The sequence below is a fragment of the Suncus etruscus genome, chromosome X (genome assembly GCF_024139225.1).
Source record: "Suncus etruscus isolate mSunEtr1 chromosome X, mSunEtr1.pri.cur, whole genome shotgun sequence".
NCBI classification, from domain to species: Eukaryota; Metazoa; Chordata; class Mammalia; order Eulipotyphla; family Soricidae; genus Suncus; species Suncus etruscus.
The window spans coordinates 89,235,387-89,252,200 of NC_064868.1; the positions used below are offsets into that span (position 1 = coordinate 89,235,387).

General features: G+C 40.1%; 1 protein-coding gene across 1 annotated transcript in view; it reads left to right on the plus strand.

The window, feature by feature from the left end:
* AFF2 (ALF transcription elongation factor 2) overlaps nt 1–16,814 on the plus strand; it is a 593,967-nt gene that overhangs the window by 566,332 nt on the left and 10,821 nt on the right. Inside the window, exons 14-19 of the mRNA XM_049767468.1 lie at nt 3,968–4,263; nt 4,786–4,849; nt 9,282–9,418; nt 13,255–13,326; nt 13,672–13,765; nt 16,154–16,206. Coding sequence (XP_049623425.1) covers nt 3,968–4,263; nt 4,786–4,849; nt 9,282–9,418; nt 13,255–13,326; nt 13,672–13,765; nt 16,154–16,206 — 716 coding nt within the window. The remainder of the gene's footprint in view (nt 1–3,967; nt 4,264–4,785; nt 4,850–9,281; nt 9,419–13,254; nt 13,327–13,671; nt 13,766–16,153; nt 16,207–16,814) is intronic.

A 16,814-nucleotide genomic window follows, 5' to 3' on the forward strand; every position in this document is an offset into this window, starting at 1 on the left:
GTTTGTGTAGATGATTTATCAAGCTTTTCCAACTCCAAATGCATGTTCACTATTTTGATCTCAATGACTTCTCAGTTTCATCAGTGCTTGAAGTTATATTTACTGAATCCAAGAGTGGTTGAGTGTAAACAATGGACATTCTATATTACTTATATGATGATGATGGTGGTGGAAGGGGCGGCTAAATGTAGCCTTTTCCAGTCAAATGTGCCAGGATAAGTTTCCACTTTTTGTGTCAACTTGACATATTATATCAGATCACTTGTCATATATCTCAGTGGTAGAGATAATTGGGGGTGTCCTGAGTTGACTCATCTTTGGCCTAGGTCATCTGTTTTTAGTAATTCTAACATGAAACTTGGTTAAGAGTTTCAGAAGACTCATTTTATGTGTTCTAGATTATTAAAATCCATGAGGAACTTTTAACAGTTTTCTTTATATCCACCATAAAAAGTTTTAGATATGAAACTTATTAGTACATTAATCACAATGGGTTTTTGGTAATAAGAAGTATTTGATAAGAAGGTTTAGGATAAAGTAAAAATGATACCTTTATGGGAAAAAAGTGTTGACTTTGACTTTTCTCTTAAAGTGTCCCTTTTAAATAATCCAGACGTGCCTATGTTTGGCAAACACTGAGTCACTGGATTGATAGAGGTAAAGGAGACAGGTAGTGATGTTATAAAACAGAGATGACTTTATGGCTGAAAAACTCTCAACCTAGGAAGATCAAGGTGACATGTGTTTTAAGTACTAGAATTTACTATCAGTGATTAGTGTCATAGAAGAAATTGAGACAGAACCTTGAGATCTCTACAAAGAAGATGGAGGAAAAAGCATTTCTGATTATATACATAAGGCAATTTTCCTGTAGGAGAAGACATTTATTGAGCTGGCACTGAATAGATGGTAGAGTTTAAAAATAAAGGCAAGTAGATAAAAAAAAACAGTCCAACCACACAGTGGATTATTATTTGGCCTTGAAAAGGGGAGCATTTCTGATATATTTCTATAACACTGTGAACCTAAAGACCATCCTATATTAAATAAAGTAAGTCAGCTGCAGGATGACAAATATTATGTAATTCCATGTAGAATCACAAAAGACAGAAAATGAAAGTGTGTTTCAGAAGGTTAATACTTAATGGGAACAGTTGTAGTTCTACAAGATGAAAGGTTTGTTATTGGTTGAGTAACAATAAATAGAGTATATGTAAAACTATTGGTCTGAACAGTTGAAAATGATTAAGGTAAGTTTAATGTAAAATGGATTTTCACCTAAAATATTAAAAAGTAAAAAATATGTTCCAAAGTGAAATAAAAAACATTAAGTAATGAAGAGAATATTTTTCAGCCCTGAGATCCCAGACAGACCTAAGCAGGGAAGTGAACACACATTCAAGTGTGGAAGGGAAGAACAGGAGATCAAGTGGAATGCAGAAGTCAAATAAGGGAATGTCTAACATTACAGCAAAGAACCTCAGTACTGTGCACATTAGCGGATGCATTGCTTGGAGCTTTGTTTAGGGAGTTTAGGCTGCCTGGCAGCAGATTGAGGTGGGTTAGGAAAGCTAGCTTGAAAGTGAGGAGAATATCAAGGAGGTTGCTCGAAGGCCATAAGGGTCTGTATGTTAAAGCTTCAGAGAAGGGAGGGACAGATTTGAGAGATGATGGGGAGATACAGCAAACGGGACTCTAATTAATTGGATAAGGGTAATGGGGTGAAGAAATTGGAGATGAATTAGAGCAGTGGTTTTCAGAATGGATTGTAGGATCATTGTCACTGAGGGAAATAATTTACAAAAGTTCAATGAAAAAGCCTGATGAAAACAGAGAAGCTCAAAGGGAGAGCAAGATGGGAGGCATCCTGGTGCCAGGGGTCCTGGTGACAAGGCCCAAGAATGATTGTGATACAGTACTGACATGGAGGATTCAGAGTTGACTGACAGGTACTAAAGACTCTCCCTGCCAATAAGAAACTCTTCTGCTTTTCTGTTGTCTCAGACAAATTTGAGATACTCATGCACCATCTTAATGGCATAATCCAGAGTGATTCCTTCCGGTCTGGAGTTTTTAATGGCGAGTTATCTGCAGTGTCAATTTGTGCAAATGCAGGTTTTGTAAATTGTGAAGTTCAAACAGAAGAAATCTGAAGAACAAGCCTGAGAGATTACCAACCATGGGGGGAAATCCAACTCGTTAGTTGGAAGGGTGACCATGTGACAGAGACAGTCAGGTGGGCTGTGCAGGCTGGAGTGAGGACACACCCTGGTCTGGAGACACATGCTGTCGCAAAATGATAAATGTTACATGCATACACTTAGCTTTCTTCATCTTTCCCTGAGGAACAGCCACAGTTTAGAGCACCCAGAAGTTTGAGCCACTTGATTGCGGACTGAGTTGGTCTGAATTTGCCCCATTCCTGGATATGGAAAGGAGGCATGCAGGTGGTATTTGCTTAGCTTCAAGGAAGCAGCTTCTCATCCTAGGCTAAGGCCTTGGTCTCAAGGTACTGAGGAATCCAGTACAATGCTAAGTGAGCTGATACTTTACTGTACTGGATCTGGTACTTTGGCCTGACTTGATTTTACTAACTTTAGGCAAAGTTCATCCTTCTTTACCACAAAACATAGACATCCCAGTACACAAAACATAGACATCCCAGTACAATCAATTTCTTTCTCTTCCCTTGTTTTCTTTTCCCATCTCATTCTCTATTACTCTCTCCCCCTTTTCCTCATCTACCTCTCTCATCTTTTTCTCCTTTCCTCCCTCCCTCTCACTTCCACTTCATCTCTTTTCTTCTTCCTCTTTCTCTCCCTCCCTTCTCCTTCTCTTTGTCATACTCTTCCTCTTTATCCTCATCCTTCTTCCTCTTCAACATCTTCATCTTCTTTGTCTTTTTTATCTAGATTTTCTTCGCCTTCTTTTTCTTCTTACTTTCTTTCACTGTTTCTTTTCCCCCTCCCCCTCTCTTCTCTCCTCTCTGCTCTTTATTCTTCTCTCCTTTTCCCTTTCCTCTTCACTTTCCTCATGTCCCTACCGGATTCCATGTATGTATTTGCAGATTATGGAGCTAATTATTCTTCCTGAAATACCTTCTGTTTAGTGTCACCATAGACATAAAATTGATGATTCATAGAATTCTTTTTTATATGGTCATATGACCTATGTTATTTTTTCTTTCATTTAATCAACATTAAACAAATTTCTTAATGATTGAGTTTCAGTTTTACAAAGGATTAATTGAATTTTTATAACAGACCTGTCACCTCTTTATCCTCAAGCTGTGTGTTATTTTCTTTAGTTTTATTTCCTAGTATTCTTGCCATCCTCTAAAGTTATAAAACTAGGTGATAAGAATATGCACAAGAAACCATTATTAATAGTAGAGAATATCACAAAATATCAATTAAAATTAAACTTTAAATAAAGATTTTCCTTGAAGAATTTAGTGATCATACCACACATTTTGGCCTCAAAAGAACTGAATATTGGGGCTGGAGCAGTGGTGCAAAGAGATAAGGTGTCTTACTTGTGTATGCTAGCCTAGGACTGAGAGCAGTTAGATCCCCCAGCATCCCATATGGTCCCCCAAGCCAGGAGTGATTTCTGAGTGTATAGCCAGGAGTAATCCCTGATCATCACCAGGTGTGGCCCCCAAAAACCAAACAAAAAATTAGAATATTCTACAGTATGTGTGGAATGCAGTAACTAGTATTTGCTTCAAATAAGCACTATTATTACAAACATGTTTGTAGTTGGGTTTCAATCATAAAAAGAACACCTCCCTTCAACAGTGCAATATATATACTACCAATGCCCCCCATCACCTTCCTCCCCCACCCCCTGCTTTCTGTATTAGAGATAAGCATTCTACTTCTACTTCTCTCACTCATTAGCATTGTCATGATAGTTGTTAATATAGTTATTTGGACCTAAGCAATTGCACTCTCCTTTGTCTCAGGATGGAGACACTACCAGAAAGACAACTTCGACCAGCGTTGCTGTCAGCAACCCTGCTATTACCGCTGCCATAATCAATTCTACTGCCCTCATCTCAGCCCCTGTCACAGCCACTGCCACCACTACTGCGACAGCCACTACGACAACTACTACCACTACCATTTCCACCATAACCTCCACCATCACCCCAGGCCTCATGGACAGCAGCCACCTGGAAATGGCGACCTGGGCAGCCTTACCCCTGTTGTCAAGCAGCACCACAAATGTTCGACGACCCAAGCTCACTTTTGATGACTCGTATGTTGACCTCAGATTATCATAGGGTGGTGAATGGGTGGTGTGCAGTGGGGCTTTTCTGACATACGAAAACTCCATCTCAGCAGTTGCTCCTATAACCTTCCAAGTCTGTCATTAATCCGAAGCACCCCAAATCCCAAGAAGAAACCTCTAACTCTTTTGAATCACAATTTCGATTACTGTTTCCAAGTGCATGCATTTAATTCTGGCTTGCTTGGTTCTCCTTTTTTAATTAAGCCCTCCCATGGAATTGGGTACCCAATAGTTTACTCTTATTTGATCTACAAGGATAACTGTCATGGATGGGACTGATGTGGTTCATATCTTAATGGACAATTATGCATATGGGATTTCATTTATAGGATTTTCTCTGTGTTGATCATTATGTTATGAGTGGAAGATTTTATCTACCTTTTTAAGGCATTGTATTGAAATGTAGTTATAACCAAATATTTTGCTCAATCATCTTTTAATGAAAAGGAGAAGAATTGGTTTTTAAAAGAACTTTTTTTCTTGGTTTAGGGTTCATAATGCTGATTTTTACATGCAAGAAGCTAAAAAGCTGAAACACAAAGCAGATGCACTGGTAGGTAAAGCTCCTTCTTTGCTTTCTTTCATTCAGATACTATGCTTTAGAGATAAACCAAGATAGCACTTTCAGAAGGACCAGAGTCTCTGCTACTCTGACAAAAAGATTGGCATTGATTCATTTTTTTACACTTAGCACCAAAATTTTTGATTTTGCATTTATTTTATTAATCTATTTCCTTGCTCTAGATTCAAAAAGATGATAATTCTTGTTCAAATTAAATTCAAGTGACTTTCGAAACTACCCCCCAAAAATATAAATTTCCACTGAGTCCAGAAAACCAAAGAGATGGTTATGAGAACCATTTAAAGTGATTAAAAAACTAGAATACTATGTAGTAGAAGAAAATATAAAATATTTCCTTATTTCAGGGAAGGGAGGTTACAACTAGGGTGGAGCTAGAGAGTGCCATGTTGAGCAAAATCAATCAGAAGAGAAAAGAGATATAAATTCAATCAGATGTGCTACTAAAAACGTGGACTGCATCTAATGACAAAACCTTTTGAACTTTTTGAATCTATAACTGAAGTTATCAAGTAGGAGAGTGAAAGGGAGGGAGAAAGTGGGAGGAGAGTATGCCACAGACTTAGAAGTGAGGCCCGGGGCACAGTGGACAATCTAAAGGACTCTTGTTGTTGTAGAAGGGAGTAATGTTGGACACCACAGCAGGAACATAAACACTATTGTGAAAATGTTATTTCAATGACAAGAAATCACATTTCACCATAAAAATGGCTTTGGGAAACTCTGGTTTCCAGAAAAAAAAACCTCAAAGACTTGTTTCAGCTCATTATGTGTTTCACAGTGAGCCTGCAGAGAAAGAAAGTTCTGTTGTCTGGAATTCTCAGAGGACTGGGTCTCTCTACCTCCAAGGGTTTTGGACACCAAGATTTATCTTCCTAATAGGGGTCTCAGTCAGATGCTACAGTTACTTTGGAGGCTTTAAATTAACTCTTATACTCAAGCTATTGTTCAGCTCTCTGGGATTCGAGTTTCTGAGATAAGTCGCAGGCATGAACTCTCCCAATGACTCCCAGCTACAACAACATGGTCCCAGCTTTCAGTTCTTCACAAATTCAAAACTTCCAAACACAAAGAGGTATTAATTCAGCCCCATTGAAAAGTAGCATACTCACTACCACATTGTGCCCAGCCAAGACTTAGCTGTCCCATGATGTTTGATGCCTAAAGAGCTGTGCCGGAATATCATGGAACCTCTGCATTAAGAATTGGGAATGGGGGACCGGGGAGATATAATGGAGGTAAAGCGTTTGCTTTTCATGCAGAAGGTCATCGGTTCGAATCCTGGCGTCCCATATGGTCTCCTGTGCCTGCCAGGAGCAATTTCTGAGCATGGAGCCAGGAGTAACCTCTGAACACTGCTGAGTGTGACCAAAAAACCACAAAAAAAAATTGGGAATGGGAGCTGTCAACTGTCCTTGACCTGCTAGCCACTGCCTACTTGTTCTCTGTCATTTTCCTACCGTGGTTAAAATTGCTTGGTTATAATCTGCAGCTAACCTTTCTGTGGTGTGAATGGTCCTTAGAAAACCAATTGAACCCTGTTCCTGCAGACAAAAAATTGACCAGACAGTCTGGATTCCATCAACAACAGAGATGCTGGGAAAACTGCCAGTGACATTCTGTTGGTGGCTGAAGAGTTGCAAGGCTTTGAGTGGCAGTAATACTGGCTCAAAGACCATAGGTTTTCTATAAACATCCTCAAATCCTCAACAAAGCAGAAGGACTCTGGAGCTTTGCCTCTGCCAAACTAGGTCAAAGAGAGACATAAATGTTTCCTTAACACACCAGTATGTGCACTTATGGAGACTGGGATAGATATGAGAAGCTGTTGGTATAATAGAATGTACACATGAATGTACACTCATTCACAGAATTAAGACTCAACATGAATTTCTACCTTCTGAAACTGTATTTGTGTCCTCCCAAATCATTTTCAGTGCCAAACATTCAACATAGGCTCTTTTGGGTTTTTTTTGTTTTTGTTTTTAGTTTTTGGGCCAGAGCCAGCAGCACTTAGAGGTTACACCTGGCTCCTGGCAGGCTTGGGGAACTATATGGGATACCTGGGATTGAACCTTGTTCTGCCCTGGGTCAGCATGCAAGGCAAATGCCCTATTGATATGTTATCATTCCTATCTCCCAAAGAAGGCATTTTTAAGGCCAGAGATATAGTACAGGAAGGAAGAAACTGGTCTCCCAAGAACAAACAAGAGTTATTCTGAACACAGAACCTCGAATTTCCCTTGATTATTGCTCAAAGTGACCATCCCACGACACACACACACAAATAAAACAAAGAATTTACTTTTAATTAGGAAGAATATTTCCCTATCCTGGCAACATTTGGCTATTGGAGATAGGGGGAAATTTTTAAATAGTGCCATGATATGTTGCCCTCCAAAGAGCTATATTACAAAACTAATTATCTTTGGTATTAAAATTCCTTTGGCAATATGTGAAAAAAATCAAAAAATCTTTTTCAAAGAGTAGTGGTTTTTTTATTTGTTTTAGGGCCACAACGAGAGATGCTCGGGTGTTACTCCTGGCTCTGCACTCAGTAATTATTCTTGACTGACTCCAGGGACTATATGTGGTGCTGGGGATTGAACCCAGATCAGCTGCCTGCAAGGCACATGCCCTATCCACTGTACTATCACCGGGCCCTGACTTTTTAAGCCCTTTGAAACATCAATTTAAAGGATAACTTTGTAAACCTGAATCGAAAGCCTGTCTTGTAGTTTTATTGATGGGGAAATCAAAAGCCAGAAAAAACTCTGATCTGGCCTTCCTTGACACTGATCACATCATTTATTTTTATGTATCAGTTTCTCCTTTTGGAAACAAAAAAGATTTGTGATAGGAGATTCTTCCATCTATGGATCTCCTCAAATAAAACGTCAAGTCAAATGTATGAAAGCAATGATGAATATCAAGTGAGAGAATTAGTTAAAGCCAGATGACCTTAGGAAATTATCCCAGATGAGAAGGTGATGGTTTGCAGACACACTCTTAGGATTTTCATAAAATCACTTTGAACCTAGTTGAAAGCAATATTTTTCCCACAACAACTTACAGAGAGAAAAGTACAGAATTCCTGCAGTACATAAAACCTGATGAACATTTATTGTAGAATCATTTACAACAAGGAATTCTTGAGAACCTGTAACTCATCATTTTATAGTTGTACTTAATCCTTTCTCAGGGACCACAACTCTGCCATTTGGAGAATTGAAATCTTCACAGTTGCACAGAAAATATTTTGATAAAGGATATACAAGATCATTAAAATAGCTCAATCTGTGTTATATTCATTCTTTTACATAAAACCCCCAATTAGTGAAATTCTTACGCCCAGCTATGCAACGTAGAAAATGTTAAATACTGTTATAAAATACTTACTGTAAAAGTGTCATATATAATATTCATTACACATAAAAAAGGAAATCAGTATGTATAAGTCAGTTTAATCGGGACCATTACCAAGGCTAAAACCTTTCCAATAAAATTTTACTAAACTAAAATATTTAGTATGGCAATATTTTTGGCTTTTTGACACACTATTTCAGACCGTCATTTACAATAAATGTGAGGCCATTATTATCAAGAGTCAGACTAAGGCTTCACATTTTTCATGACAATAACATCCACTCATTCCTTTTTTTGGAAGTGGGATTCATCAACTCATCAATAGTGCTGAGCTAATGGCCAGGCATTACAGTGGTTAGGTCAATTATCTTGCTGATCTGGTTTAATCCCTGGAATCCAGTATGGCCCTTTGAGCACTGTCAAGGCTGATTCCTGAGCACAGAGCCAGGAATAATTTCTGAGTACTGCTGGGCGTTGCCTACCCCCAATAGAAATGAAAAAAAAAGAGAAAGAAAAGATCACTAGGCAAAGATTCTATGTATAACTTGCCCTTAAGGTTTGGCCTTTCATTATAGGACACTACCAAGACAGTTCTAGTAAGTCTATTGAATGGAAAATGATAGATTCCAGTGGATTCTAGTCCAGCAAAAGGTCAAGTGATTCAAGTACATGTCAATGTCTCTATATCTAATGACTTAGTGCAGTTTTCTTTTCTCAATCAGCTTCAGTACTATGCTACTAGAACCTTCTATCAGTTACATAATTGTCAATACTAATTCACACAGTGCAATCCTCCGTGCCACTCTTGGCATGAGTGTTCTCAAGCATAGCCTTATTGACCTCTTGAAACAGTTCTTCTTTGCTGTGGGCACTTCACTGTCAAGATGTTGCACAGTATCTCTGGCTTCTACCCACCCTGTCCCGTGTAGTAATAACCAAAAATATCTCCAGGCATTGCAAACTGTTCCCAGGGAGGGATACACTTTTTTCCTGGGGGGAAGAAGGATGCCCCTTTTGATGAGTCATCTTTCTGTTTCAGTTCGAGAAATTTGGTAAAGCTGTGAATTATGCGGATGCAGCCCTGTCGTTCACCGAGTGTGGCAATGCGATGGAGCGTGACCCACTGGAAGCCAAGTCTCCTTATACCATGTACTCCGAGACTGTGGAGCTGCTCAGGTTAATAACCTTCAGTGCGGCCGTCTTCCTAAGCTTATTTCAAGGCATAGTTTGAAGCTGCTCGATTTGCTCAAAACTCGCACTGCCGCATGGCCCTGATTTGTACAAGGCATCTCCTGTTTCTAAGTCATCATGATCACTTGTGGCCATTTTATTAATGTCATGGAAAATCTGAGCCTTGACAGCCACGACTTTTTAGAAAGGAACCCCTTCATGGGAGGTTCTAGTGTGTCCTCATTTGCAGTATTCCTAAAATGAAGCAGAAAATGTCGTGGGTGGGACGGAAAGTCTCTTCACCATTTGGCATCCACACTTGTCTTTGGAAAGGACTGTTTTAGAATTCAAGGCGAGTTGGTGCTTCTGGGATTTCAGATAGAAATCCTGTTTTCAAAGAAGTTCTGCCTTGGTTATTAAAAAGGGAGGAGGCGCTGTTCCAGCACAATCTCTGTTAAAGGCTGCACATGCGCAGGAGGTGGTCCAGGCATCTGGAATTGAAGGGAAACTGACAAGGTGGTAGCCTGGGCGGGCGGAGATGAGAGGGGGGAAGAGGAGAGGCGATATTCACTGCACAGATTATTGCTTTCATTTGCATTTTAAATGAAATTTTCTGCCCCGTTGATCTTGGTGTTGAGTAGGATGTGTGGGTAATCAAAAAAATATCCAGGAAGAAGGGGAAGTAGAAGAAATAATATTCCTTTCCATGTTTTCCAGTAACCTGCAGATATTTGTCCAATAATTTAATCCACTGATGAATAGTGAATAAGCACCATTATTCTCAGTACGAACAAAATAATTGCTTTTGATGGAGTGAGAAGTTCTTCACTTTATAGGCCCTTATTTTCCCGTCACCTCTGGCTCACTTAATCAATAATGGCAAGTCTGGATGTTACTGTTTTGCCTCCATCTGCATGAACTGCTCCACATCTGAGGACACCCCTCAGAATTAGACAACACTAGCACACATGCAGGAAATCGATTTCTCTTTGAGATTTTCTGGGAAATGTATAAGAGTTGACCATTGATGGGAAACATTACAAAATTAGTGAGATCTGAACCCCATAGCCTCCTATCTCCCCCAAATGTAAATGGAAACAAGCCACTTTAAATTAATGAGAACACAAAAACATGTTCATACATATAGAGCTCACAGAAAAAAAAAAACTAATGGTGAGTTAGGTCTATCATTTGCTGAGAATGGAAGTGCTCAAAGGGACAGTTCATTCTTTCTTCCTTTTGATCCAGGAATTTAACTTCTGATTGAAACAAAACCTTGCATGCTGGAGGCCCTGAGTTCAATCCCTACTACTGCATTCTTCCCTTGAGCATTGATTGTGCCCCCTCGTGATATCCAGCATTGCTGGTTCTGAGCATTAAACCATCTGTAAGAGTTGGCAAATCTCACCAGGAGCACCCCTCCAGACTTCCTGAAAATTTCTTGTGGGACTTGATCCCCAAAATACAGTAGAACAAATTATATGTATGCTGTTCTATTTGCTATCCATTAAAGAACAGGATTAAAAACTAAACCAAATAATATTAGAATATTCATTAGTTGTATCTTAGTATACTCAGCACATGACTTTCAGCCATTGAAGTACAACAGTGATGGAGACTTTTTATAGCTGCATAACAATGTTTATAATATAATGGGAAAGTGAAAGCAAACTGAAGAAATCTCACTTCTACACATTGTCCTAAGTAGACACACCATGTTTGTGACCATGGAGAGGATATTTCTTTATATGGACCAAAATAGCAAGAAAAGGACTCTGTGGTTGGGAGAGATATGTGAGTCATGAGGTGTTTCACTATTTTTTGCTTGCCAATTTACTAAGGCAAATGCCGTTCTCTTAAAAACGCCAAATCAAATATCCGGGGCCAGAAGCCAGAAGCAAGTTCTGAGCACTTCTGGGTATGGACTTAAAAACCAGAAGCAACAACAAAATCTCCATCAAATTTAGCATAAATGCAATATCAGTTGAGTAATGCCATATTCCCATTAAGAAACTCCTTATTTGATATGCAACAATCTTTTCTAGCCACAATTTTCCTCCTGACATTAGACATTGCTTACTCCCCATAGGAATATCTCAATGGAACATGGTGGGTATTTTAGCTGAAAATATTTAGATATTACCTTCAAAGTCAATATTTTGAAACTTTATTATGAGAACATGTATAATTGTGAGATGCAGAAATTTCTTGTGCATTCTTAACTCCCTTCCCCCACTGAAGTTGACATCTTTCATAACTCTAGCATGAATCGCTACCAGAACATTGCCACAGGGACAATAGTGGCCTTGATTAGTATTTCACCTGTTTTCACCCTTCAATTTCACATACACACTTTAGTGTCTTTTCTCTCTGTCCCTGTTGCCTTCTTCCCATTCTCTCTTCATTTATACATTTTATACACTGATTTTGCATTTTTCTGCACAGTGCGTTATTTTGAGAGAGAAAAATTTCTGTGATAAATAAAAGGAGCTAAAGTAAGTAGGTCCACTTTAGCAATCAAACGTCCACCACCATGTCAATCTGAAAACGGATGTAATTTAAGGGTGACTGGAATATGAACCAAATTTTTTGTACTGTAATATTCTGTTGAATAGAGTTTTATTACGCTCACCCTGACAGTGTGCTGGCTACACAGAGAGACTGAGCCCCATTTTCTTCATTCCAATAATTATAGTTGCTCTGAGCCTTGGGAATTTGCAATCGAAATGTATTTGTGAAAACAAGTGGGGCATCAAAATGACTTGACATTCCCGAGATTCAGCTGTCAAAGACAGTTAGATTTATTACATAATAAAAACCCTTTTGCTTAATATGGGAACAACAGGAGGGACTCAAATCAAGTGCATAGGCCACTTTTCTGGAAAATGTTCACTCAACACAAATGGAATAAGAGCCAGGACAGCAGAGTGGATAGAATATGCTGAAATGGTGCAGAGTCCTGGGAGTGGGGGGAGGCAAGCCCAGGGGCTATGATGTTCTGGGGAGACTGCTGAAAATGAGTCTGTGGTGCAATTACAGAGTCCCTGCACGCGCTTCATCTCCTGCTCAGAAATGAAAACGAGTCCAGCTCGCATGCACACGGCCACTTCCTTCTGCAACACTGAACTTAGTTACTTATTCCACCACAAATACCTGTGAAATTGCATTAATGCTCAGACAATGATTTTATGCAATGAATTGATTTTCAAGAGTCTAAATGCCAAAAATGCTCAGCTAGAAGGAAAAAAATTGGGGACTACTCAGCCTTTCATCACCCCAGTGTGGAACAGTAACAGTGAAAGAGAATGGCAAGACAAAATAGACAAGCACCATAAATGAAGGGTGCTTAGACCTTCAGACACTCTGAAATCAACCAGCTTGCTAGACAAAGAAAGAAAACAAAATAGTCACTTTCTCTAGGAATATGTTGCAGAACTAAGCCATTAGAAAGGGCCATTTTGGCTGTCACTGAGGTCTTCCCAGAGTCATCAGACACTCCTATAAATGATCTACCATGTGTGTCATAAACACAACTGAGACTGACACCTGTTTCGACCTCTCAGGGAAAACCAATAATGTTGTTTAGCTAGAGAGATCCTAAGATATTTTGTTTTTCCAACTTTGAGACAAATACCAAACCAATAATAATTCCCTAACACTATCCTACCAGTTGGGCTCAGGAGCTGATTTTTCTGGAGCTAACTTGTGTTTTTGTGCCCTAGTCAGTAGTCCTGTCCAGAGCAAATGTGAGAGTAGCCTTCCAATGGAGAGAATACCAATAGCTGTGGGAATTTCTCAGTGGTAATAAGGATTCCACTTGATGTGGTTCTTTCTCTTCAAAGGTATGCAATGAGGCTGAAGAACTTCGCGAGTCCCTTGGCTTCGGATGGAGACAAAAAGCTGGCAGTCTTGTGGTAAGTCTTGCGGAAGACTGGAGGAGCCAACTTAAAGGTTAAAGAAGGATTTGAGAATGAGAACTGCAGATCAACTCTTGGTGCTTACCCCAGACCATTACTCTTGCATTCCATTAGATTGTTAAAGGACAGTTAATGTACTTCTTCCTTTGCTGACTAAACATTTCTTCTTCTAATTGAGACCCTTATCAAGATGAGTTTTTAATGCTTACCCTTCTCTTACATATTTTATGGCGCTCAGTAATCATTGGCTAACTGCAGTATATGAATCAGCACTTCCTCTCACAGCTTAAAGGTTTCCCTCACCATTGTCATTAACTTATAATCCTTTCCTCATCACCTCAGCTACCGATGCTTGTCACTTCTCTACTTGCGAATGTTTAAACTGAAGAAGGACCATGCTATGAAGTATTCCAGATCACTGATGGAATATTTTAAGGTAATCCTCTTCAAGTATGTTTTATGAACCCCAGGTAAGTAATGAAAAATTGCAGACCTGTTTTTAAATATCTAGGTAGTAGTTGCCAAAGGGTTAGTTAACTAGTTTTGCTCATCCCAGGCCAGTGAAGGGCTTCCTACCTCTTTCATGGGGTTTCCTAAGAGTGTAGCTTTGATTGGCCTCCAGGGAAAGAATGGTGAGTTGAGTGATACCCTGGTTCAATTATGGACTCTTGAAATGACCCTTGCAGCTTCTCACTTGCAGTGAGAGAGATGATAGCCTTTAACTACATCCTGAGGAGAGTGCTCAGATTGCCAATATAACCAGTCCCATGGGGAAAAGAGAGAGATGACCCAAGGAATTTCTCAGCAGTGATCAGAGTTGCTGTAGTCACAATGAACTCCAGTATTGGAGGCCCACTCCTCCTTGGATTCTAAGTAGTCTTGAAGTGTGCAATTTTAATGCAACTCATTGCCTTGATCACCAAAAGTAACAAATAATCTATGAAGCTGGTACTTTCCATTAGTAAGAAAAGCAAAAATACTTTAAGCACAAGACATAGTGCCAATATTTGGGCATGAGCCCATATTAAAAATGTAAGCACAAGGCAGTGGCAATAGCACAGCAGGTTGGCACTTGCCTTACACATGGCCAGCCCAAGTTTGATCCCCACAATCCCATATGGGTTCCTCAAGCCTACCAGAAATAATTTAAGTGAAGACTCAGGAGTAACCCCTGAACACTACCGGATTTGGCCCAACCTCCCCCAAATGCAAACAATACCCTACTGCTAGACCAAGTGCTTGGGGAAGAGTGGGTACAAAGGGATCTGGTGGGGTTTCTATTGTTTCTGCCTCTCTTCAGTGTTCCTTCTGTAGGGCAGAGTTTCAGAGGGCAATTGGTTATTTCAGTGAATTAATTAATGAACTCACACACTGCTGAGTACATTTGTCTACTTGGTTCAGTTACCCCAAAGCTGTGGTTAAAAATGAGTCTGGTCAGGACCTGACATCAGATGTCTCAGGCCAGTTGGTGAGAGAACATAGAGCAGTCTAAGGACACTGCTGGTTGGGAAACAGCCTGAGATTTGCTGCCTTGTTGGAACCCATGTGCCTGTGTGAGTGAATGGACTCAGAGATCATGACTGTCATAGTCATGTTATCTGATAATCTCACAGAGGGAATTCTTGGGCTGGACTTGGTGTCTAAATTGCTTGTGAAATTCAAAATCTAAGTGTGGTCCAGTAGATACTAAGTGTGAGCCTCTAAATAGGTTCTAGACCTTGCTCTAGACAGGTTCCAGACCCTGTGGCTATACTCTTGTGACCACATTTGAGTCTCTTCTTGAACCTGCCATTGACAGATACCGAATAGCTGACAAAGGGCTCACTGCTCAGAAGAGGGCTGAGCTTTCTGGAAACTTAAGTCAGAACTGCAGTCTGCAAAAGACACCTTAGCTATAGGTCTCTGAGCTTTTAGAGAATGTGGCCTCTTCCTTGGACTCTTAAATTGCAATGGTCTGCCTGAAAGCCCATTGAAAGGAGACAGGCCAAAACCAGAGAAGCCAAGGAGAAAGAATACTGAGGTCCTGACTCCATAAAGACAGATCTAAGTTGACTCAATGCTCCAGCAACCTGACCCTGATTGCTCCCATCTTTGTCCAATGTAGAAAGTGTGTCATGGCTGGATCGCTGACCCCATGTGGCAATGCTGAATGCCAGGTTTCCTTAAGCACCACCACACTGTCTAACCACTGACATTCTTGAGTTCTCTTTCTTCTTACAAGCAACCCAGAAGGACGGAGTGCTTTTAATGTCCTAGCCCTGCACTCCTTAAACTGCTAAAACTTGAAAACTGGCAGCCAGGTGGATTTGCATGTGAAGACAGCAAATCCAGGTGACTCAAGTGACAATAAACATGGGTGGGTCTTGACACCTTCCTGAAACATCAGCAATGACCACCACCACCCTCAACTCCCTAGCCTGACACCCAGGGAAAAAGTTTGCAACTGGAGCAAAGGGTGAAAAAGCTTGCTTGTACTCTGAAGAGCTTGTTTTGCAGAATAAATTTCAGATGAGCATAATTAAGCCACTTCTTGGAGAACCGAGTCTGATTTCACTGGGCCTTTTAGTATATACGATCTTTCATCAAGTGACTTTCATGGTCCTGATTGGAGCCCACTAATTATCCTACCCAGCTATTTTCATCGAGTGCGCCTCGTGGTGTGCTGACGTGCGCATGCATTCCCAGCTCAGCTCACAAAACAGGAGGCCTCCCGAAATGCCGCAATCAATATTAATGTACTCAAAATCACACTTCCATCTGTTTTGGAATTAATAAAACACAAAATAGATGTCCTTATTTCCCTCTCTCTCTTTCTCTCTTCTAGCAAAATGCTTCAAAAGTCGCTCAGATACCATCTCCCTGGGTGGGCAATGGAAAGTAAGTATATTATGAAAGGGGCTTTTTTCATGCAAATGAATGACCTAATACAGAAAATAATGATAACCCTATATTGTGCTTAAGAGCAAAGGGCAGCTCTGGATGCTAGTGGAAGTTGTATACCCAAAATTCTCTTTGAGTCTCAGCTAGTGGCAAAACAGAAAATGTGTCGCAGGATGTGATTGGGCGTTTCATTCACTATTTGCTCTTTAAACCAAATGATGTCCATCAAGATGGCCCTTAATGAGATGCAACTACCATGCCATTTCTGGACGGCAGGGTAAAGTCAACTCCACTGCAGCAATTTCACCATGATTCACTCAGTAATGAAAGATCAATGAAATATTAATTTCTATATTGAAAGTGCTATTTAATAAAACCAAAGCCAGAAGAGAGCTGAAAATATGAAGACACTTAGTCAGCCAATTAGCCGAGCCCCTGTGATGATTTTGAGATGAACACTCAAATACCCTGACCTGCGAAGTAAAAGCACCCACTCTCTAGCTCAGATCATGAACCCTTTCTTCATAGCATAGTCCCCGCTGTCTGTGCCTAAATCAGCTCAAGTCTCCAGCACACAGAGTCCCAAAGCCTGCTGGTCTGGTCCT